At 41.0% G+C, this 26007-nt stretch overlaps 1 protein-coding gene across 1 annotated transcript in view; it reads left to right on the forward strand.

Annotated features, from left to right (window-relative positions):
• The window catches only part of b4galnt4a (beta-1,4-N-acetyl-galactosaminyl transferase 4a), a 160081-nt gene that overhangs the window by 121717 nt on the left and 12357 nt on the right, over positions 1 to 26007 (forward strand). The window contains exon 8 of the mRNA XM_083917326.1: positions 9901 to 9979. Coding sequence (XP_083773452.1) covers positions 9901 to 9979 — 79 coding nt within the window. The remainder of the gene's footprint in view (positions 1 to 9900; positions 9980 to 26007) is intronic.

Here is a 26007-nt window from a genome sequence, read left to right on the forward strand (position 1 = left end):
AGCTATTAGCTGGTGTGGAGACTCAAGCATTTAGAGAGGGGAAAGTATAGCACTTGTGCTCATGGCATCATAGGAATACTGATTGAGCGTGGAGATGAGCTGAATGTTGCACCTGCATTGTCTCATATATATATATATACAATTCTGATTGTGTTTGAGTGGAATACCAACCTTAATGTCAACCTCTCTCCACTCAAAGGTAATTGGTTTGATACTATGTAGCAGTTGAGCTAGAATGAAGCTGTTTGCTTCTCTGCCCCAGTTTCTTCCCTCAGGCCTTCACTCTGCCATCTGTTTCTATGAGTGATGGGAGCCTGCAGAGACACAAATGTACGTTTGAGTGTGTGCGTCATGTGTGTATTGGCTTATGTTTAATCAGAATGTCTTTGGGGCGTCTATGCTCATCTCTTCAGCTGTGAAAGACTGTGGCAGCAGACATCTGATTGGCAGTAATACATGAGTATCACCAAACGCTAACACAGGGCCGCCTCTGGCCAAACGTGATTAGAGACAGTAATGATGATGGAGGGTCAAATCAGTTGGAGGAAACGCAAAAATTTGATTCTGAGCAGCTGGAGATCGGGATATGTAAACTGTTTGGAAAGTGACTTAGTGAATTTGAAGGACGTATCGAGATGTCATGAGATCTGCGCGTATGCAGACGTGTCAGGGACACAGACGAGAAAGTAAGCAGGGTTTGAACACAAGCTCTCATTCTTCATTGCAAAAGTGACTGACACATTCAGAGTGTGCAACTGAGTGCAACTCTATATATGCCTTTAAGGAAAGACTCTCCAAAGGTGTTCAATGTTGTCCCCATCTTTAAATGTAGCTCAATATTTTAATTAAACAGCTGGGAACTGTGATATTTAGCATACAGTAGAAATGGAGTGTTTAAGGTTGGGAAAAAACTACAGTTCCCGTGTTTGTCTTAATGAAGGAACGTTCCAGCCAGTGCAATATGGCTCATTGATGTGTTTGTTTTTTATTAGGATCCCCATTAGCACTAGCATAAGCATTGGCTATTCCTCCTGGGGTCCATGCACATACTGCACAGTCATAAACACTTATACACATAAACAGCTCATCTTATTAATTAACAATCAAGTAGGGAAGAGAAACACAACTTACATTATTTTAACAAACATGAAGCCAATCATTTTCCTTCTTTGTAATAATAAATTGTAATTCTTGATGGACATAAAGCCTTGTCTGAATGATCAGAAATTTTATATTTGCACACTGTTTTTCATAGTTTGCACACACAATTAATTATAATATATATATATAAATATTATAATCAACTAATCAGCGATACGCACCGGCAATAGATTCCACCCGACCTTCTGTACAATATGTTTTCCGTAACATACATGTTTTTGCTTCTTTCTGTTGTGTGTTCTTTGGACACAATGGAGCTATAGGAAACAAGAAGGGCTTTTTTATTTGAGTTATGTTTGACAGCAAACTTTCCTTTGAGCACTGCGTCAGTCAAATCACCTGCACTGCCTTCATCCACCTAAAAAAACATAACTTGTCTCCGCCCATCACTCTCCTTCTCTGCTATCGAAACTCTGATCCATGCCTTCATCGCATCCAGCATTTTTTATGGCACATCATCCAAAGTCCAGGACATCCAGGACTCTGCTCCTTGTCTGCTCAGCCATTCCCCCTCTTGTGTGATGTGATCACACCACTCCAGAACCTCCACTGGCTTCCTGCCCCACAACGGATCCAATTCAGATTCCTTCTCCTCGCTGACAGAGCCCTCCATAACAAGACCCATCCTACCTCACAGACCTGCTCCATCACCACACTCATTCCCGCAGCCTTATCTCCACAATGCCATCGTCCTCTCTCCACAACTGAGGTCCGAGCACTAGACCTGGGCCTTCTCCATCGATGCAGCCTTCTCCATCGATGCCCTCGTCCTGGAACTCTCTTTCCCAAACACACCCGAAACTGCACCAATCACGCCCGTGTTTAAATCAAACTCACTTTTTCAGAACTACTTTTAATGTTTGATTGATGTCGTGTTTTGTAATTTTTATCCTTTTAACTGATGAAAAAGGTTCTTTGAGTATCCTCAGAAGCGCTCTATAGATAAAATGTATTATTATTGTCAGGCTTCGGATACACAATACTTAAATCTATTCATTGATGGTTTTGGCTTTGTAATGGGATTAATCGTCAATAAGAAAAATGTTGGTAGGGTTGTCCCTTAATCCTCCCTACTTGCTTATGTGCTGTATAATCCCGTTCCTTTAACATTTGTCCTGTAGATATATATTCAGTAGCGTCTACATGTAGTATTGTTTGACCTCGATTTTATGTTATAATTGTAGTTGCACTTTGTTGTCATGAAAAGAGCATATGCTTCTCCGTGTGGCACAAATACACAAACCCCAGGAAAGCAAGGCATTGTGAGATACTGAATTCTTCTTCTTTTTAATTTCTTTACCACGCATTCAGGCCAGTAGCAGAGGAGAAGTGCTAATGCAAATTCAAAGTGAAGATAGTAATGCTGTAATTCTATGTTAGATAATTATATATGGGGGAATTGGACACTGGGAGAAGGCAACATTGGAGAGAAGCAACGGACAAGATAGGGGGGGGGGGGTGAATGAGAGCAGAGGGGGGGGGGGGTTTATTGAGGCTGCAGGGAAGAGCAGTGTGATAGCTCTCTGATGGATTAGAGGAATGCATGAGAAATGGAGTGAAGAGGGAAGGGAGCGCAAGGGGAGAAAAGTGAAGTTTGCGTGTCTCCTTGGGGCAGCTCTAAACAGTGGTATCATTAATGTAGTTGAGAGGAGAGCACTCGCTGAGCACACTCTTTTATTTAAAGGCCACCTGTGGGCATTGGAGAGGGAGAAATCTGGCAAGAAAGAGAGACGGGGTGACAGTTAGATAGCATTAATGAGAAATTGAGTTGGAAAAAAGAGAGGAGATACTGGAAAAGGAGAGTGCGTGTCAGTCAATCTGCCTGTCGGTCTTCAGGGGGTTTTGAACACATGCTTTTGTATATTTCGTCACACAAACCCACAGTACAACAGTTTTAGAAGGAAAAACCTCTCTATGCATTCGTGCCAAATAAATATTTCATACTTCAAATCCAGCAGACTTTGAATGATACTCTCTGAATGTTGTTTAGCTCCCAACAGTCCCGTATTGTGTTATCCAGCCCAGTGGAGCTCCTTTGTCTGTCTCTATCCGTTCAGCCCAGTGAAGGGAAACTGGAAACAAAGACTCCAATTAGTCAGGCAATTAGACTCTTGTTTTGTGTCCTCTACTCATCCTCTGAGTCACACGCTAATAGCTATTCTTTTCTCCTCCATCTCTCATTTGCCCTTCACTTGCTCTCTTATGGTTTTTTTTCTTTTCTCTTCTGGTGTAGTATTCTGTATGAAATCATCATCTCAGTGATATTCACCGTAATGTATTTTCATTCCCTTTAAGATACAGAAAGCATTTATAATTCCCTCTCTGTTTCTGCTGTTCATTTGCTATTTATCGTTCCTCCTTCATCTTTCTTTCCGCCTGTCTCTTCATCTCTTTCAACTGGAGCCCGCCTCATCATCCATCACAGAAAGACTGGTGTGACCAGTGCGCACACACACACACACACACACACACACACACACAGATACAACACCTCTATAATTTATCTCCAGTCTTTCAGTCTGATACTTTTGGACAAAGTAGAGATTTCTTTTTTGGTTTGTCGTACAGTGCTCCCTTTTTTTTTCAATCTATCTCATTTGTCTCCGGCCGTATCTTTATGTGGACCCCCGTGATTCATTTCCATCTTTTATTTTCCCAAAGAATATCTGTCTTCTTCACACAGCAAGACCCAGACATTAAGGAATCCTGCAAAGCTTTGAAGGAAATCAGCGGATGACTAAATCTACAAATGTCTCCTCCACAGAGGAGCTACATTTTTCAGAGTCCCAGGGATTACAGGTTTGGACCCAAATGCAGATAAGAATGAGGAAGGAAGCAGGAAGAGTTCACTGGTTTAATGTTTAAGATCGCTCACAATGTGAGCGATCCGACAATCGGTCCAGGAAACAACACAAAACACTGTAGGAATAAATAGTAGGCTTGAGTATTTGTGCCAGAATAAACTAGGAATTGACAACGCTAGGAAATTAATTTACTCTAGGAAAAGCAGAAGAAGAGGCAGGAAGAGAAGGACAAACTGACAAAGAAACAGAAGACACACACGAAAAATGGAACACAGGAGGGACAACACACAAAGGCAGGAAGTAAAACAAGATGAGACGTGAGTGAACCTTCAAATTAAAACAGGAAACAGACTGAACAAACAAAGAACAGAAAACCCAAATTCAAAAATCTTCTTGATAACAGGTAGTCCTTTAAAATAATTGTGAAAATTCATAAGAGGCATCAGGATATCTGGCCAGACGGTGCCAAAAGAACATGAACCATATATGACATTGCTATTGAACCGACATACAAAGTGACTGGTAATCACAAATAGAAAATAGAAAGGAAGTAGCTAAACAAAAGATAGATGTGTGTGTATGATCAGAACGTGATGTTATGCTGTCTTCATCTGTTTATCCATCTCTGTTTCTCAGAGTGATTTGATCCTTTTGTTTGTCTCCATCTTACTCAGCTACTGTTTATAGGCTTGCTATGTGTGTGTACGTGCGTGCGTGTGAATGGCTGCATTGTCTTATCTGGCATCTTATAAGGTAAACAGGTTTGAGCTGCCAATCTGTCACTGTTGAGGTCCAGGCTTTTTGGAGTTTCTGAGAGGGCTAGGATATAAAAATCCTCAAATGTTGACATACAATATCATGTTTAGGATGCATTTCCCTGTTTATATCTGTGTGATTGTTAGAATTGTAATTTTAAGTGTGTAGTCCTCCTTGTCTGCGGTTGTGTATCAGTCTGACTCTGACACACTGTGGCGGCAGACTGCATCCTCTCAGCCCTGACATTAGATTATCCCCCAGATGGAGTCAGATTATGGCTTGAATAATCTAATCTAATGAAGGCTCAGGAAATGTACCAATATCCCATAAAACACATCTACAGTCTGCTGTTCAGGGACAGGAACTCAATAAACTGAGAATGCCAAAAAATATAATTTTGAGTTCAGGATGTTAAAATGCATGTCAACTGAAAATTTAATTTGCTGCAATCGAGACAGCGAGATTCAATTCCCTCATAAATGCCTCTTTTTGCGTTCCAGTTTTTTTGTCCGACAGTCATTTTTTCAATGTGATACATCACTGTATATTTCACTGTCGACAAAATCCTGCCTTTAGTTCTCCAGTTGAGATGAATCTGATTACTCAATTTCCTCACAGAGTATTCATTATATTCATTCAAGTTTCATCTGATCTAATCTAATTTAATGACTGCTTTTTCGTCTGAGGAGAATACAAAATATCATATTATTTTATTTTTTGCAAATGTGGCTCAGGTCAAATTCTGGGATGGCGTTACATTTGAACCATATGGGAAAGGGCAAGCAGGGTGCCATGAGCTGAAAGTGGCACTTAGATTTGCTGAGCGCCGTTTCAGCAGCTGCATAGAGAGATGTTCCCTATTCATGAGAGAGTGACCTTAGCGCACTGTCACTGCTCCCCTGCACCTGCAATGATTTATTGGTCACAGAACGCCGGGCAGCCGGATGATGCGTTAGTGCACAGAGCAACACGTGACTGCCCCCCACCCCCACCCTTTGTCCTTCCCTTTCAACTCGGTCAGCCACATCAGGAACAGAAACAAACACACACACACACACACACACACACACACACACACACACACACACACACACACACACACACACACACACACACACACACACACACACACACACACACACACACACACACACACACACACACACACACACACACACACACACACACACACACACACACACACACACACACACACACACAGAAATACACTGCCAAAAAAGTCTACTGTGTGAGTTTAGTTTGTCAATCTACATCATGAAAAACGAGGCATTTATGTCTGGTGTCTGGGAACTTGTTTAATAGGCATCTGTACATTTTATAGACTTGAAATTAAATGATTTAAAACGTGCATATTCTCTATAAAAAGAATAATCTCTATAAACAGTAGTCTGATTAATATGATTGGCAAAGTCATGTTTGACTGGGCTTTGGTTGCGTGTAAACTGTCCGTGTGGAGAGCAAAAGAGGCGGAACGCTTTGGCCGAAATGATAGAAGCAGACATTTTTCTTTGGCCAAGATGCAATCTAGGAACCCATTGTCTATTTGATGAGGATTAAGCGTTTTATTAGCTTTCTTTAAACAATGAAAGCTTTACTCCAACTCCATTCTCGAATCTCAAGTTGCCTATCCGACATGGCGCAGGGAAGATAGGTATCCATTATCCGGATAACCCCGATATATTGGCCGTTTCCCCCAGAGGCTAAATCGTCGTCAGACTGATAGCTGATGGATTGGAACAAGGAGGACGTGCAACAAAAATGTCTCTGTGTGCTTGTCTTTGTTTTTTGTTATCTCCTGTTTTCCTTTTCTGTTTTTGGGCCATTTTCAATTCTAAACACAGACTTCATCATCAAAGAAGATGAGCTTGTGTGTGTTTGAGGGGACAAACAGGAAACCATCAAAGAGAGAGGAAAGGGAACAAAACAAAGACAAAAAGTGAACATTAAAAAAGAGAATAGAATCAACACATTGTTGTTTATAGGAATTAGATTTGTGCACTGCTATTTTCGCCCCTCTCTGTCAGGGCGTAAGAAACACATTGAGGAAACAGGAGCGGGATGAAAGAAAACAAATAATTAATTAGTATTTCCACCATATAACGATCATTAATGCTTCAGTTATTCTACCAAGGACATTGTTACACTCAAATCAATTACCATGTTAGATGTCACAATTGTATGAAATTGGTCCAATCTGTCAAACTGATTTTCGTAATAATGTAAGATGTTTGAACCATCACAAATCCTTTGGAACTAATCACCACTCCATCTCCAAATATCCACAATATAATTTGTTTACCATTAACCTATTAATGTCAGTTCTATAGTCACCAAAGTAATCAACTAAGTAAAACTGATTACGGGCATTTTCATCCAGTCACTTGTTTAGAACATCAGCCAACATTAAAAATAATACAAAGTAGTTTTGAATAAATGGATGCTGCACAAACTGTCGTGTCACCTGCAAAAGTTTTCTGATGACTCGGCTGTTGTTGGGTGTATAAGTGAGGGACAGGAGGAGGAGTACAGAGCACTGGTAGACAACTTTGTGAAGTGGACTGGACAGAATCACCTGCGGCTGAACATCAGCAAGACCAGAGAGATGGTGATAGATTTCAGGAAGAAGAGGAAGACGGCTTTCAAACCTCTATGTATTCTGGGAAAGGAGGTGGAGGCGGTGGAGGATTACAAGTACCTGGGTGTTACCATCAACCACAGACTGGACTGGAGATCTAACACTGAAGCTGTTTACAAGAAGGGGATGAGCAGACTTTACTTACTGAGGAAGCTGAGATCCTTCAACGTGTGCAGCAAGATGTTGGAGATCTTTTATCAGTCTGTGGTGGCCAGTGTACTTTTCTTTGCTGTGGTTTGTTGGGGAAGCAGCATTGGCGCCAGCGACACCAACAGACTCAACAAACTGATCAGGAAGGCTGGCTCTGTGATTGGCTGCAAACAGGACACTCTGGAGGCTGTGGTGGAGAGGAGGACACTGAAAAAACTGTTATCCATCATGGATAATCTTCTCCACCCTCTCCAACTCACACTGGTCAGACAGCGGAGCCCCTTCTCCAAAAGGCTGCTTCAGTTTCGCTGTCGTAGCAACAGATTCAGGAATCACTTTTTATAATAACTCTCTCACCTCTGCCTGACAGAGAACTCTGCTCTCTCTACTGTTTTTTTGTATATATTATTATTGTTATAGAATATTTTGCACATTTTGTTGTATATATTATTATTGTTTATTGTCTATAGCACACTGTGCACTGTATATATACACTATGTATATATTGGATTATATTTATGCTATGTACAAAATTTGTATTTACTGACCCACTACTGCTGTTATAAAATAATTTCCCAGTCTGGGATCATTAAAGTAATTCTATTCTATTCTATTTGTTACTCCCGGAGCCGCTGTAATCTCCGCTAGAGGCACAGGAGTGTCTGCATTCGACTCGCCGAGCCAGTGTAGTTTCCGCTAGAGACACTGGACTCCCACATTCGGTAAACGTCACCCGGACGGAGGTTTCTCCCTCCCCCCAACGTCACATCAATGCCCTTTTTTGGTAAGAGGAAATGAGGCGGAGTCAAAGTCCGACAAGATGGCAGCTCCCGGAGGCAAATATGATTGGATTAAGTTGAGAGAACGGGTACAGTCTATGGTTACAAGCAGGTGAAAGTCTGTGTAGAGGGCAAATAAGGCAGGGCACATTGGATATCATGCAGTCACGGAAACCATCAGCTATTATCTGATAACGATTTAGGTTTTCATCGGCCCATTGGTATAAAAGTATTTAACTGCATTTTTAATGCAGATATCAGTTCAAAGAGACGGCATCTCCAACTCCATTATCGCATCTCAAGTTGCTACTATGACTACAACTCAAAGTCTTAGCCCGGATATACGCTGGCTTCATCACTGTCTCTGTCAGCCTTACCCTGGCTAGCATCAAGATAAGCTAACATGATGAATTAAACCTTCCCTGATAGCTAGCCTACAGATAGGGCTACCAGATGATATATATTTACAGTCTTCAACAAATAAACCTTTGAAACAGAAAACGCTCCAAGTTTGTTTTTGTTACTTACCAAGTGAAAAAGTTTGTGACCATTTCTGTAATACTTTTTTCTCCTGTAACTCTAACTAATCCAAAACTGATCCAAAGTTTAATTTGTTTTCCACTGGGAGGTGGCCGTCAAGGGGTTTGAATGTATTAGTCACACTAGCACGGCTAGTGAATATCAGCAGAATATTCATAGCACACCCACAGCAACACTATAGTACTTCAAAGTACCTGCCACTAACAGGTCATTTCATGCAGCTTGTGTGAAAACACTGCCATAGCAATACACAGCAAGTCCCGCTGATACTTTCATCCCAGCCTTCCGCTACTGTACATGTATACGTGTAAAAACATGATTTTCCGATATGTCCAACAGTATGTTTTTGTGTTTGCGTGTGTGAGTGTGTGCATTCGACTATGTATCTGTGTTTTGAGAGCTAATGATGTGTGGAGCAGTGCTCAGGTGTCTCTCATTCAGCAGCAGATGCTGGCCTATTATCCGAGATGTGTTTTTGGTAATAAATAGAAACATTGTCGCTCGGCGTGTGCGTGTTTCATCAGTGCAGAGAAAAACATGCGCAGTAAAACTTCAAATCACATCCTCGCTCCGTCTAAGCAGGAGTTCCAGAGAAATACTGGAGCCTCTGTAAGTTTAAAATGTCGATTTATGTGGTGCATCGATTTTCTCCCTGACCGTCTCAGAAGGAGTGTTTTATTCAGGACCCGAGGCTGATAATATCCTGGCTCGCTGCCGTCTCTTTTGCCATCTTGCCTGTAGCCCGGATTTATATTCCAGGCTGATTAACCTGCCTATTCTCAGGTCCAGTTGACGTATGTTTTTATGACTATTCCGTGCTAACTGTTTACCTTACTTCACACAGTTCCATTAAACCCTGTTATACCTCTTAGTTGTTTGTGACCCAAAGTTGCTCACAGTTGTATTTTCACAATAACAGTCAGCTTTCATGAGCATGGGTCGCTTGGAAAGATCCTAAGGTGGAAGGAACTGTGATGGCTTATTATGGAAGATAGATTGTATTTTTTCACCCCATCAGCATCAAATATCTAAAAATAGCTCTCTCTTCCCTCAGCCTAATCTCGTCCAGACGATACTACTTTGAGATCCTCCACAAGCAGGATGACAAGGGCTCGGATCACGTGGAGGTTGGGGTAAGTGAACCCATCTGATCACGTGAGCTCACGTTAGCTCCTTTCCTTTACCTCTCTTTCTCTCTACATCTCTCTTCCCTCCCGGTCATTTAATTCTAGCTAACTCTTAACATGTGAAAATGCTCTCATCTGTCTTTGGAAAGCGTTCTACTTTGCCAGGGTCAATTTGCATTTAGTGTTTAACAGTGTCAGAGTGGTGGCTGAGCTGGTGACAAATGAAAGAAAGCGTTTGAAGTGGAATGACATTTTTTTGCATTTTCCTCCTTCCACAGTCTCATGTGATCAACGCTGCATGCAATGAATGCCCTCGTTGCTGCGCTGGCTTTCCCTACCATAGGTTTAGAGCAACTATTTTTCTTCTTTCCTTTTCTATTTCTCCATCTGTCATCCCTCTCCTCCTCCACCTTACTCTCCCACTGCACGTCTCACTGGTTTTCCTGTTTCTGTTCTGTACTTCTTTTCCAACTTTCTGTTTTCCCTCCTATTCACTTTGACTCTCCTCTGCAACATTTCTCTCCCAGTAGTGGTGCGCTGCACCTCAGGCAAAGCGCACAGATGAGTGGGGCTTAATTTCGAGATAAAGTTTCAAACAAGAGCCCACATGCCTTGTGTGAGCCTGCAAATTGAGTGGGAGGGCAGAAGAAAAGAAGAAATGACTGGTGTGTGTGTGTGTGTGTTGAATGAATCTCTTAACAAGCCCCAGGTTACCATCATCATGGTTACCATCATCATGGTGACCATCATCAGCAGCAGCAGCAGCAGCAGTGCTGCTGGAGTTGCTCTCCTCCATTTCAAATCTTCAGTGTCATATTTACACCCTGAAGGTTAATGATTTTTACTTCTTCTCTTTCTAAGTCTATCTTTATCTGCCTGCAAACTTTGTCTTATTCGCCGCTGGCTAATTTCCTCTACTTATATTTCATCTTATATATGTCATCCTATTAGTCCTTGTTGGTTTCTTCCTGGCTTTATATTTACTTAAAATTATTATATAGGTACTGCTTTCCTGTCAGTTTTCAGTTCACTACTCCTTAAACTTTGCCACAATTTCCAACCCGTCTCAAATCAATTCAAATCTACGTTTATGTGTCACATGCACAATGCAACACAACATAACGTGCTGAGAAATGCTTTTGTGCCTAGCCCCAGAAAGCAAACAACAAATAGAATATACAGTGTATATACTGTATATATCCATATAGGCTGTATTAAATGACCAGTTAGTGGCAGGTCTCCCAAGTACTTTACTGTTGCTGTGGGATTTTGAGGGTCATCTATGTGGGTGTGTTATGAATATTCTGCTGGCGTGCAAGTGTGACTTATAAATTACAGCCTGTGACAGCCACCTCCTAGTGGAGAACAAATTATTTGGAAAGCCTCTGAACAGGACAGACTGATTGAGTCGGTGAGATTCAATTCAGTAAAAACAGAGAGATACAGCGTGTGTTGTTGGACAGGTGAACCCTGCTGGTTATTCTGGTGTCGGTGTGGAGGGTGGGGTCCTGGGGGCCTAGATGATGTGAAACCTCTGCAGGCCATGTTCAACACCAACAATACATGCTCCTCATTCATTTAAATGAGACAACTCTGTTGACACTAGGGTTCCCCCTGACCAAGGATTTTCTTGGTCAACAAGTGGTTTTCATTTAGAGTCATTAGTCGACTAATCGCCGCATATACAGTATACAGTATATGTATAGCCTCAGCCACTGAATGAGATCATTAATTAACCATTAATTTACAAGTGAGCACAGCCACGTGCTATAACTGCCACCTGTCCATGACAGCGGCAAATTATTTTTCAGATTCTTATTCTGAATGTGTCTGAAAAAAATGTTTCTGAACATTACTTACATGTTTTAAGGTGGTAGGTCATGTTTGTCAAGGTTGAGTGATAGGTGAAGTTTTTCTTGCAAAGTTTGTATGTGACCTTCTTAGGGTCATCCTTGTTCTTTTCAAAGTGATCCCATATTTTAGACGTCTTTCCTGACATGATTGGTTATTAATTATTAACTGTCTAACCACTATGTCCTGCCGTCTTAAAAAAAAAAACACTGACAGTGAGTGAGTGTCATGACTTCCTGTATCTGGCCCTTCAAATTAAAAGCCCTACAGCCTTTTAGGCCAGCCGCCGGCCACATAGATTTTCACTTAATTTTGGCAAGACACGGCTTCAAATGTTTTTGTTTTTGTTTTTTTTCCTGCAACCAATCGACAAATGAAATTTTGGTCTGCTAATGATTTTTTGGTCAACCAGTGCTTGGTTAAATATTTGGGGCAGCCCTAGTTGACACAGTGTAATTGTATTGTTATCATGCTCAAGACAGACAATAAAATAACAAACCTGCATTTATTTTAAACACTGTACTGACATGTTACCTTCTAATGTTTGTGTAGAGAAACATCTATCAGAAAGGGAGCAACATCAGCGTTCATTTCGAGTCATGTTTCTGGTGAGTTTATGAATCCAATGCAAATAGTCACTCTCTTTTCAGCTCTGTTTTGGTTTCTACCAACTCCTGAAGAAGATATCTGACTCTTCAGCTGCTAAATCTTCCACTGTGTTCACCAGCTAGTTGCTAACTATGTCTGCCTGCCGTTTGATGCTGGCCAGGTAGTGTACAATGGGTTTATCAGAGCTTTCTCACTCACTGCTTTCTATGGGTGAAAATGGGTCTGATTAGAATGGCAAGTAGGCCACAACATTTAAGTTGCACGCCATCAAATCAAAACAATGAGCTGATAGATGATAAAACACTACGTGAAACAGTGGGGAGCTGCAGAGTTCGCAATAATTTGAGTGATCCCGATCACATTTTTTTCCACTGATAACATGAAAATCTTGATTAGCGCGACTAGAACCCTAACGCAACAATTAGTAACACCATCACTAATGTTGGGTACATTTTTACCGGATATAATAAACCTGATAGAAAAACCTCTCTTTAAAATATATTAAAGTACACCTATACAACGTCTCATACAACAAAGATAAAAAAGGTATCATGGAGGGACCCTATAACAAAGGCTCTAAAATGAAAGTTAAAAATGAAGTAAAAAGTTAACAAAAACGTTCTTAAAAAAGAATGGAGCTGGGAACTTGTTCTCTGGTGCACCTGTTTCTGGGACTTGTGAACCTTGTCCGTTGAAGGAATTTGGATAAGCACGGTCTCCCTGCATCAGTGAGAACTGAAAAAAATATTTTACCCTCAATCACTAACATCGGGTGATAATCACCCAAACATGTGCCTGCTGAGAAAAAACAGGGACTGGAGCAGGGAAAGGTGCCAACTTTCAATGACGTCAGTGAGCAGACTGCAGTTAACCAATGACCCACGCAACTCAGACAGCGGCAACACAATGAAAATCACATGACAACAATCGCATGGGTGAAAATCATCTGACGTACGTGTTCTCCGGTTAAAAAGGGTAGAAAATGTAAACATTATTTCAAATTCCTGTATCATATTTAAACCTCTCACTGGTACCTATAGCACATACCTACAAATATTGACTCTTGCATTATTTTAATGCATGGCTATTTTTGTCTTGAGTCCATATGTAAAGGCGATGTAAACACATAGCTGCCTTCAGCGGGTAGACAATAGAAGGACCATCGCACATGGGGAATTGACTCTTTCAAAATGGAAAAAAAGGGTTAAACTGCTCAAGTATACTCAAAGGGTGCTTTTCAATGTGCTTACCTGTCTCCTTGCTTTTCTCACCTGCTTCTCTTACTTGCGTCTTGGCTTGTCCCAGCGAGGACGTGAGAGAGAGACACAAGGACAGAGGAGCCAAATGAGAAATCCTTGGTTCCACAGCGTCAGTCTAAAGCCCTATTCGGACGGGATTCGTTTTACGTAGGGAAATGGGGTAAGGTAATTTTCTACCAGGGGTTTTAGTCCCGTCCGAATGCACCATGTAAGTAATTATTCCGGAGAATGTCAATAAAAATTACGCCAATTTTTACCTTCTGTAAAATGGTCCCCAAAAAATACCTCAGTTAAAACTAATCCTGTCCGAATACAACCCTCTTTAAAAATGAATATAGATATTTCACACAAGCACGCACATAGCGACAGGGATGTGCATAAATCGATTAACCCCTCCTACTCCTGTTAAAAAACAAGGATTTCCTAATCCCAAGCAAATTGGCCATTTATATTACAGATGTCCTGAGGTAAAATATGCCTCCTGAGACTTGATATCCTGAGGTATTTTACCAAACTAATCCTGTCAGCAATGTCAGTTACTGATGACGTGCTGCTTCAAACGGAGGAGAACGATGTTGAGGTGCACCTGTGTTTCCTTGCTCTCAGCTCCTCCGCGAGCCTCCTCTCTGCTTTCCCCTCGTCTCCTCAATGCAATTAATAGATTGGAAGATCCTCCATGATGGCAGGGGGGGAATGATTTCTGGGTCACAAGAGGAGAGGTGACGCAAGGAAGCATAAGTTAGTATAATGAAAAGCACCCATAGTCTTTTGCACTGGCAATTAAGATTTACAGCGTTGAAACAAAAGGTTCTGGTCACTTAATCAGAGTTAATTTGCTTGATCTAATGGCAAAGACTGAATAGACTTGTGACAAAAAGGGAGAGGAGGCAGGAATGTGAAGAAGGATATATACACAGTGTGCACTGGAAGCCTTATATGAAGTATTTCTGTTCTCTTTACCTCGTGGTATTTTTTCATTCAATTCATCCAGAAAAGTGCTCATGTGATTATATGTCTACCAGTGAATCAAAGTCATGTGGAAATACATCAGCCTCTCCCTCATCCCCTCAGCCAACTACTCATGAGGCCATCAAAGTGGGTTTGTACTTGTAGAAACAATTTAATGAAGCATATAAATGTCATGCAGCAAATCAAGGTAGTGTGCGTCAATGTGTGAGTGCGTGTGTGTGTGTGTGTGTGTGTGTGTGTGTGTGTGTGTGTGTGTGTGTGTGTGTGTGTGTGTGTGTGTGTGTGTGTGTGTGTGTGTGTGTGTGTGTGTGTGTGTGTGTGTGTGTGTGTGTGTGTGTGTGTGTGTGTGTGTGTGTGTGTGTGTGTGTACACCGCACTGTCTTAGTATGTCTCCTGCGTGTGATTTAACAACGGAATACATTTCACACCTTGACAAAAATAGCAGATTTACCGTGACCGGCCCACAACAGCACAAGCCCAGGGCTCACATAAATCCACGGAAAACCCAGGCACTCATTTGTTAAAGAGCAGATAGCGTGGATTCACAGCTCTTTCTTCTGTGTTCAGTGCCAAGCAGTGATTGCATGGTCAAAGGTGGGCTGTTCCTCTGGGAAAGTATTTGTTTAGCCGTGCTTAAAGCTATAAAGAAACAAGAGGGTTGAAATTTCAGATAGTAAGTAAGTTACCTTTTTCGGCAAGAAAATAAGAAAGAGAGGCCTTGTTCTTCGCTGCGTTGGCCCCTTTCTTTTCCATCATGTGAAGGAATTAGGGGGAATTGCTGCAGGAAAGCGGAACATAAACAACATTAGAGACGGGAAGAGACAGGTTAGAAATACACACTGCCTTGCCCAGGGAGATGGAAACAACGTTCATACATTTGTATGTATGAACAGCAAGCCAGTGAATGAGGAGATTGTTGATTTGTTAGGATGAGTAGTAGTTACCAAAAGCTGCACTCTGACTGAGCCTTTCCACTGCTGCGCTCTACCTCCAGTGTTTTCCTTCAATTAACTTCAAATAAACTCTCGTTTGAGTGATGATTGTCACATGAGATGAAAGGAGTTTAAATATCATCTGGATCTTTGTCAGTTATACGCAGGACCTTTCCACCGGCCTAATGGAAAAAATATCTTGCTTAGACAAGTGACAGGATGAAGGAAAGTGTTGGCCATTAAACGGTGTGATTGAGAGGAGGAGGGAGTGGGAGACCGTGGAGAAGAAAGTCATGCCTTAATTAGTAATGGCAACTTTATGGAGAGGCATGGGTGTTGGATTTGGACGCTGGATTTTAATGGCCCAGTTTTATCACTCCTGCCAGACCACAAGTCTCAAACTGCCGACCAATTAATACACACCCATGCATGCACACCCGCACACACCCATCTACCTCAACCCCCGCAGATTCAGGGGTCCATTCGCTCCGGCACAACCATACACACTAGCACACACAGCATCTGCCTCATGCTTTCCCTCCACAATATAAATCAGTAGTGGCCCCTGCGACCTGGAGCCAGCTGTTAAAGTATATTGTGTGTGTAGTTTTGCTTTGCTAATAATTCAGCTTTCTCTCAGATTCTTTACCACTTCAACACCTCTTAGGGTTGACTGTAGTTCAGCAGCTCTCAGACATATGGATGTCGTATTTTTTGCCTCAGTTCACTTTCCAGTTTTAACTGCGTCCTCCTTTCACCTTTTAAAATACTTTTTGACACTTTTAACTTTTTCTTCTGCTCATTTTAAAAAAAATATCATTTACTTTGATCTCGATAATTACCATGCACACATATGCTTTTCTCCTCCCATGTATAACTCTTATTTTCATTCTGACACACATTTTATGATCCAAGATTGAAATGAAGGTGTGTTTGGTCGTCTTTTCTAGCAATTTACGGCTGCTGCTATAAATAACACCACTGTCACTTTATCAGCACCCCTCACTTTAACATGTCATTTGTCTGTAAATGCTCTTATATAGTTTCTATTTTTATTTATTTATTTCATCCTTATTTTAATTTATTTATTTGTTACTTTCTATACTTTCTACTTGTTTTTTCTCATCATCTATCCACTGCACCTTATATTATTATATGTTTACATTTGCACTACAATTAGCTTATTTATACATTTAAATATTAGGTATCTTTTATAATGTATTTTATATTACTGTTTAATTCTGCTGTTACACTGCAATTCTCCAGCTTGGGCTCAATAAAGTATTTCTATTCTACTCTATTGTCTTGTCTTGACTTATCTTGCCTTGTATGTGGTTCTCACCTTGTCTGGCCATGTCAGTTATTTTTTGTGAGATGGCATTTCAGTTTGCTCTTGTCTTGATATTAGTGGATATATAAAAAACAAGAACACCACCATGAACCTTTATCTAACTGACAATCTTTCTTCAGCGGCATGGGAAGCTTAACTGGCATGTTCTTTGTCCTCTTGTCCTCCAGACAAAGTGACTATAATGATTGTAGGGTTATCATCCAGGCCCTCGCGCTTTATAAGGATGAAATGTGCAAGACATGAGCATAAGTTCTCAATAGGAATCGCTTCTCATAAGAAAATCTCCTCATATAACTAGTAACGTTCTTCTCATTCATGTAACTCCCATTCCTAAAAAACACTGGGAGAACCATGCTGGGATTTAAAGCCATTATAGAGCTAATGACCGTACCTCTCATTCTGTTCTTTCATGCCAGCGCTTTATCTTGTCATCGTTTGGATTTGATCTGTCCCTTGTCTTTTGTGGGAAAGAGCACTTTCCCACAAAAGACATGCTGTTGTACCATTAAAAAGGGAAGCTACGTATTTTCCTACCACCTACACTCATTGTGTCCTTGTCATTTTGTCTTTCATGTGCTTACATTATCTTTACCAAATGCCTCTCTGTGCCGCTGAATCTAACAGAGACACTGCATGTTATCTATGAGAAATTATAGCATTTCAAAATTGTGTCAAGGTTGTCAAAATGGTCGATACTTAAAACTACTGTATTGAGTACTGAAGCAGAAAAAAAGCAGTTCTACAATCAGATTTTCAACCCAAGGCTGCACAGATGAAACGACGGGAAAGAAAATCTACTGTGTGTTGGTGTATGTTCAGAATGTGCAGAATGTTGATTTTAAAAAAAAGGATTTATCCAATGACCATCTTGTCTGGCTGCAGTGGAACATCCCGCTCTACACTTCCCCATTGAAGTCAGTAGAAGATGAGCGTCCGACTGTGTAAAGCACTGTGGTGCTGTGGGAATGAATGAGAAGGAAGTTGCGCCGGTTACCTGTGATAAGGAGCTTATTCTGAACAAAAGATGAAGGCTTTTTAGCGCGTATTTAGTCAATGGAATGTACACACAGCAGTCCAGATTTCACCAATTTCTATGGTGACATTTTTAGGGGAAGCTGAGCTTCCCTTGCAGTCTTGTGCTGTCATGCTCACTAAGTCCAAAACCATCAATATTAGATCTCTATTTGTATTCAGGTCAGGCAAGTTATTCCTGCCTTATCTTGCTTCCAGTAAGAATTTTGTTGACCAAGGTCTGTGGCTGCAGAGCAAACATTTTTTAAGAGGTGTGCGTGAACATTCTTCATGCCATGTAAGTGAGAGAGAGAGAAAGAGAGACGCACATACACAAACAGTTACGCACACACGCACACTTTGTGTTATTTGTCTTAAGTTTTTATTATTAATTATACCTATGAAATTTATTGTTGAGAGAGAGAGAGACACACACACATAGTGTCTAACTGGTTCCCCCTCAGAGCATAGGGCACCGCTGTAAACGCACAGACTGCACCATGCCAGTAATTGCTAAGGATATTGGGCTCATTTGTCTTTCTGAAATGTCTGGTCCGAAAGACTTTGCTTAATGTTTAATTCAACATAGAAAATAAAACCCCATGTCACTGTATCCACCTCCTCATCCCTCTTCAAATATTGTTCCTTTGTCCCCAGGCAAGCCATGATATGACGTGAAAAATAAGCCACTGTTTACATGTCAATGTGACAGGGAATGGAGAGTGGCAGTTATCCTCTAGCATTTACAGTGTTTAGCCTTCTTTTTTTTTTACTTGTCAATTGATATAAGACAATAATCAGTCAGGACCTCAATGCTCATTTTTCCATGCTGTAGTCTTTGGTTAGCATTTTCTTTGGTTCAGTGCTTCTTTTTGGCTCTTCTTTACAACTGTCTGCATCCTCGACAAATTTCATTGTATGAAGGTTCACAACAGTTTCAGCAGTGCATCAAAACACCCGCAGTCTTTTGTGTCTTCTGTGCTCCGTTGGGGAGGTGTCGGTTCAGAGCCTGTCAGGAGTTTCTCCTTGATGCTCGGTTGCTAGGCTCCTGTCAGTGGGCAGCAACAGAGCTCCACACTACATACTTTCCATTACTGCCAAATGTTAGAATTCACACTCTTCCTACCAAAGCTGTCATAACTTTTCATACTTCTTATCAATAAATGCAACTATTTCTTTTTTTTTTTTTTTTTTTTTGGGGGGGGGGGGGGCTTTAACTTGAAGGTATGGCTGAAGAGTGACAGGAAATGGGGGAGAGAGAGAGAGAGGGAGCGACATGTAGCAAAGAGCAGCGGGTCGAAGTTGAACCCGGGCCGCTGCGACAAGCTACTGGGCACCCCAGTGCAACTGTCTCTAGTCCTTACTTGTCATCCCACATATTGTTTTGCTATTCTTGAGAAAGAAACAAATGTATCGTTATGTAAAAATACTATGAAAGTGTCTAAACACTCAATCCTCAAAGAAATACACAGCCTGAATTCAGAAACTGTGCCTTTTAACGAGCCGTCAGGACGTCTGTACAGTTGTGATGTCATAGGTAGGTAGAAAGTTCTGCTACAGTGCCGTTAAAGTCATTCCCCCGGCTGCAATGGCGGTGCTGAGATGCTGAGAGGGCAAACCAATCAAAACAGACTGTGCTTTTTTTGGGAAGGTTTCTTAAAGTGACAGTTTGGACAGAGGGTGAATATTCAGACAGATGTGGTTTTTGAACATTAAAGCATGTAAACTTGTTCTCGTAGAAACCCAAACTACACGTATGAACCTGAAACTGAGCAAAATATGGGACCCTTTAGTGCTTTCCATATTGTTTGTGCAGTAAAAAGCAGCATGCCCCAAAAGGAATGCATTCATTTTCTCAGAGTAAAATTTTAAAAGCTTTGTAGAGGGAGCTGCCAGAAGTCCTCCAGGTTTTTGTTTTTTTTCACTGAGAAAGTTCAAAGTTACAGCCTAGAAACTGTTGTCTCTGTTAAGTAAAAAACACAGTATCAGCAGGGTTTCAGATATCAGATTTATAATGCATTGTTCCAAAATATGTAACAAATTACTCATAACCCAATTCCTTGTTTACTTCAGAATCCAATTTAGGACCCTGCTGATTGCTTTCAAGGCCCTTAATGGTCAGGCCACATCTTATATCACAGACCTTATTCAGCAGCACTAAATAAAGACTAAAAGCCTTTGCACTCGCTGCTCCACAAATGTGAACAAATGTTAGCCATGAGATGCACTCCTCCCATCTCTGTTCCTAAATCTAAGCTCAGAAACCTTTTTATTCACTGGTCTTTTTTGCCCACATCTGTTTTCCTGTCTAAAATTCTAAAAAAAAAAAACATTTATGATTTTCTTTATACAGCATCTTGTGCTTTCTGTACAGTACTTTGGTCAGCTTAGGCTGTGTTTAAATGTGCTCTAGAACAGTGGTTCTCATATGTTGTACATGACGTACCACCTCAGAAAATATCAGGCTCTCTCAAGTACCACCACTAAGTTAAGTAATGTTATGATACAGTAGCGTAGACCCACACTATTTAGCTACGGACAGGAAGGTTCATTCCTAATCAGAAGATTATTTATTGTTAACTGTCTTCAGCCACAGCCACGCTGTATGAAGGGGTAGCATCAGAACTGACATGTCAGTGTTCTCAAACCAATGATTTTACCTCTGCTCACTATCTTGCCATCACAGTTTAGCTCGTAATTTGGCTCTAATTACACGACTAAACTATTTGATCAAACATACCAAGAGGTGTCATGGATTTCCTACCTTCCAGTTACCTTGCATTCTTAAAATCTGGTTGTGACACTGTAGGTAACCTATCACAGCAAGGGTTGCAAAGGGGCAGTCATTTTTTGGTAAATTGCTGGAAACTTCCAAGAAACAAAAAAAAGCAGGAAATGCTAAACTTATTTTAAATTACATTTCACGGATCCTAAAAGTTCATGTTATTTCATATTATATTAATTTACTAATTAATGTTTCCTTTTTTTATTTTGGAGAATTCTTCCAAGTACCATCAGAGAGACCATTGGTACAAGTACCACAGTTTGAGAACCGGGGGCTCTAGAATAACACTTTTCTGATTTTTTTTTTTTACTATAAAATCCATACAGCATCAGCTACTCACTCATTTCTCCGTTGGTTTCCCGGCAACTTCACAAACATAAAAAAGTTTCTAGGGAAACCATCACTTCAGTTTTCAGATGTGTAACATGTTAATTAGTGAGCTTTAGAGGTGCTGGTAGGCAAATTGCGTTACCTTTGGGCAGAGCCAAGATAGCCGTTTCCTGCTGTATCCAGTCTTTATGATAAGCTAAGCTAACTTGCTGCTGGAGGTAGCTTCATATTTACTGAAAATTTACTGGGTTTGCTCTTTAGACGGAGCGATAAACAAACAGGCTGCAAAACTCTAAACTTGTCAGTTCGGACGAGGGAATAAACACAGAAAACAAACGTGGCAAGAACACCACACAAATAAACTGAAAATCGCTCCAGAGGGAGGAAAATACAACAGGCGATAACTACACTAATCTGAAATACTACCTATGAAGAGTTGTACAAAAGAAAATAACTCACATTGCGGAGAAAACAAAGGGCTACAAACAAAACTCATGCTAAGCAGAGCTAATGAAACTACAAATCAAAAACAGGATTAAACAAGGGCACAATGAAAATAAACTAGCTACTAAAGCGCACCTAAAAACTTTAAGAAAAAAAAATTACTCTTCTTCAGAGGTAAACAAGGAAAAAGAAATATAAGCGATGTAATACTTAGAGGCAAGACAAGGCTGTGGTAATGGCTGGAGGTACACAACAAGACGCTATACTCTGGCAACAAGACAGGGGAAGACGAGGACTACAGTATACACACATGAGGGAGGATGACACAGGTGGACACAATCAGGTAATCAGGGAACACAGCAGACCGGGGACACAGGAGTGAAGGGCAAGTGAGCTGAAACAAGAGGAGCATTACTTTTCAAAATAAAAAATGAATTCCACAAGACAAAAAAAACAGGACACCTCTCACAGCGGTGTGACACTGAGTCAGATTACTACATATTTCACACGTCTGACAGCTGCCGGTTACTGATCACACCAATTGTTGCTACGTACAATATCTCTCTTCATAAGGACTAGAATAGAATAAAAGGTGCCACTTTCCCTTAAACCTAACCAAAGGAGACAAAGTGACAAACACTCAGAGGTTATTAATATGTGTTCTCATCAGCTTGTTAGCTGTCACTTTGCCTTTTTTGCGCCACAACTATAGGACATAATTATGAACTTGTCAGCAACATGTCAATCTCAATGAAGTCACTGTTTCTACGGCCGAACAGTTGTCTGGCAACAGAAACGAGCCCAACTAGACAGGTCAACAAGGGTGCCTGTGCTGTGGTCTGTCTTTTATTCAATCTCAAAAATAAGTGATGACAGACTAAACGGAGGGTGAAGGATAGTTTATAGGACTTATTATCTGTACTGCAAATAGTGAGAACTGTGTCTCTTTCTCTGTCCTCAGTAACAGCCTTCATTCTATTTGTGGCCTGTGATTGTTTTGCAACTTGGCTTAGAGATAGTTGTCTCAGTATTTAGTGGACTTGATGTGAACTTTTGGCTCTCAGCCCCAACCCCATTCAGTCCTACTGAAGATGTGCATTTTTAAGATTTGATCACACATATATAGTTTTATTTTGAACATTTTCCGATTTTGAACAGCATTGTAGTTTTTACCAAACAATATTCAAACAGGAGTAAATAGAGCTTAATAGTGATCCCCCCCCATTCATTCACTTTATTTATGTTTCAGAAAATCCATATATAGAGACTTTTAAGCCTGGAACCAACCAACCTAACTATGAGGGGAAATTGGACCGTATATCTTTTGATTAAGCGTAAAAACAACTTTCCAAGTTGAGTTCAGTGGTAGCAGCTAACTTAGCCGTTCATGGGTGCTGTAACATTTCCATGGGTAGTGTAGTACTTCTCACTGACATCACGATTAAAACATGTTTTTCATAAAGCAAGGTTGGTATCATACGTCGTTTTGGCCTCTACCTGACCATGAACCGTGTGACTTTTCTCTGTTTACTACTCCACCAATTTGGGCCTTAAAGTCAGGTGTGTGTGAGTGTGACAGAGAAAGAGAGAGAAAACAGGACAGCCTTTGTCCAGTTAGAGAAGTCTGATTCAGCGTGCAGCATCATTCTCAGTATTCCAAGACAGGATGGTGACAGCACCTAATGGAAGTGTTTACTTTCTTTTCATGTTATTGGACCTGAAATCTGAATTGATTTTTTACGCAAACTAGGAAAGGCCAGATCGTTTCATTACGCCATTACCTCTTATGTGTCACACCAAGAAAACAACTTCATATCCAAAAATGCCTTAGGCTTTGGAGCAGCCAATTGAATGCAAGGAACAGCAGTCAGCAGTAAGAAAGCAATAATATGACTAATCATTGAGGAATAAAAAATAACCTGTGTGTGTGTGTGTGTGTGTGTGTGTGTGTGTGTGTGTGTGTGTGTGTGTGTGTGTGTGTGTGTGTGTGTGTGTGTGTGTGTGTGTGTGTGTGTGTGTGTGTGTGTGTGTGTGTGTGTGTGTGTGTGCGTGCGTGCGTGCGTGCGTGCGTGCGTGCGTGCGTGCGTGCGTGCGTGCGTGCGTGCGTGCGCAAAACTACAATCTCTTTGTGTGAGTTGGAGCGATACTTACTTACAAACCTCACATGTCACTGGGTGGTCCAGGAGTGATGGAATGTGATGAAACAGCACTGCTGGCTGCCCATTGTCATTTTACTCTGTGATTGGTACTTTTTGTTACTTCCCCTCGGATATTGATTTTCTCTCTTCTCTCTGAACTGGTGGGGCCAGTGAGCAGACCTCTGCTTCTTCCTGCTGTCAACACAATCTTACAGAGGACGCACACACATTCACACGCACGACAAATACTGTGCGTACGTGTACATATAAGGTGCACATGCAGACACACATCTAGATATGTACACCTGGACCCACATGCAAAAGCAATGTGCATGCAAAGAACCATAGGTATGCCTTTTCCCGCACATACACTGGTGTTGTAAAGGAAGAATGTGCGCTGATAATGTAGACATCTGACCAGGCGTACACACGGTATTGATGATATTTAGAAGATTGAATGGGAGTTCAGAGACGGAAAACACATTTATAAACTTCATTTTAAATGATTTATGAGTGATGGATATTTGAGCCATCCTCTCCCTGTTAATGATCGTGTAATATGATCCTAAGTTGTGAAGTACTTTGTAAAGTCTGTTTTGACATGAGCGCTATAAATGAATTATTGATCATCCTTCTAATGTTTAATAATAACGATCATTGGGATTTTACCGCGGTAATGGTTTTCATAAAAGTGATGAGTTAGTTGGTACGGATGCTAATAGCCAAAGCTGTGCATAATGACAGCGGCACCGTGGAAGAATCTAGCCGATAACAACGCAGTCGTTGCTCTTTCTTCGACATATTTCATATACTGCAAACGCAGTTCAAGTTTAGTTTCTACATCCATTTATGATGAACTGTGGGTGTGGAAATAAGTGCACATGCATAAGACTTAATTCGATTTATTATTTTTATCAGGCGTACGTCGAGCTTTATAAGATTTAGCCAAAAATAATGTGTATGCATATTTCTGTCTTTGTGCGTACACACATGGTCAATACCTCCCACAGAGAATAATTGACCTGACAATGAACAGGAGAAGTTCCCACAAAGCTTTAAAATAGGCCACACAGGTGCATATGTGTTATTTAAATTGTGTGTGTGTGTGTGCGCGCGTGCATGTGTGTGTGTGTGTGTGTGTGTGTCAAAGAGTCAGCTATCATTGACTCTGAAATAGAACAAAAATCATGCTCTATTTTGAGTTCCATTTAAAATATTAATAAATTGCATCAAATCAAACAAGGTATCAGATGATTAACATCTTGGTGTGGTTCTTCTAGGTGACAAAGGTATCCCCTAACAGAATACCTTATAACCCAGCTGGCAAACCCCGCTACAGAGCAGGAGCGCAGGTTCAGCAGTGCGCACAGACGCACACGGGTCACAGTGGAGTGCTGCTTCGGTTTGACTGCCTCCGTTATTCTTTTCCATACAGCGTTTTGATGGGCCCCTTTTATTCCACTCTTAAGACTGCCAAAAAGCACATCTTTATTTTGCTCCATCTTGGATGTCAGGATGCTGATGTCTGTGTTGGAAAAGTTTCTTTTCTTACCAGCGTTTCTCCTCTGCATGTTTGACCTCAGTGGGCGAGGCCTCCAAAAGAGGGACATTTAAGGGCGTAACATGTTTATGACGATCGAATTCAGCCGCCGCATTTATCAAGGCCCGCTCATCCGTATGCTGAGATTGGTCAGATACGAATGTTTCATAAATCACACGTGTGTCTTGTCCTACCACCAGTTCTGCGCTCAGATCTGCGCCCGTTTGATTGATAAATGAGGCCCATTATGTCTTCATGTTGTCCATCCATTCCATTCTTTAGAACGGAAAATCTCTGGAACCGCTGAAGGAAATGTCTTCAAATTTGGCCCAATTGTCCACATGGACTCATGGATGAACTGATTGGATTTTCAAGGTCAAACATCAAGGTCACTGATATTGCGTATTTGGCCATAACTCAAGAATCCCTACGCTTATTATGACAACACTTGACACAAATGTCTAATAGGATGAAATGAAGTGATGGCATTATGTATCCAAAAGGTCAAAGGTCAACTTCACTGTGACATCCTAATGTTTTTGTCCATTATTCAGCACCATAACTCAGGAACAGAAGGGGAGACATTCGGTCGAATATTGTTGAATTGGTGACACTGATCTTCTGTGCTGCCGGGTTGAAGATGTGTGTCAAGCATGCGTGTTTCGTCCAAAAATAGCTTCTATTTAATATGCTCAGAGTCTTCAATACATATATTGTGTAAGTTTGGACGGTTTGGAAGTAAATGAGAGTTGGTCGACAGAGGTATACAACCAAAAGGCAGTAATTCTAGTTTTTAAAATTCATGTCAGATTTCT

The sequence above is a fragment of the Echiichthys vipera genome (assembly GCF_963691815.1).
Source record: "Echiichthys vipera genome assembly, chromosome: 7".
Taxonomy (NCBI): domain Eukaryota; kingdom Metazoa; phylum Chordata; class Actinopteri; order Perciformes; family Trachinidae; genus Echiichthys; species Echiichthys vipera.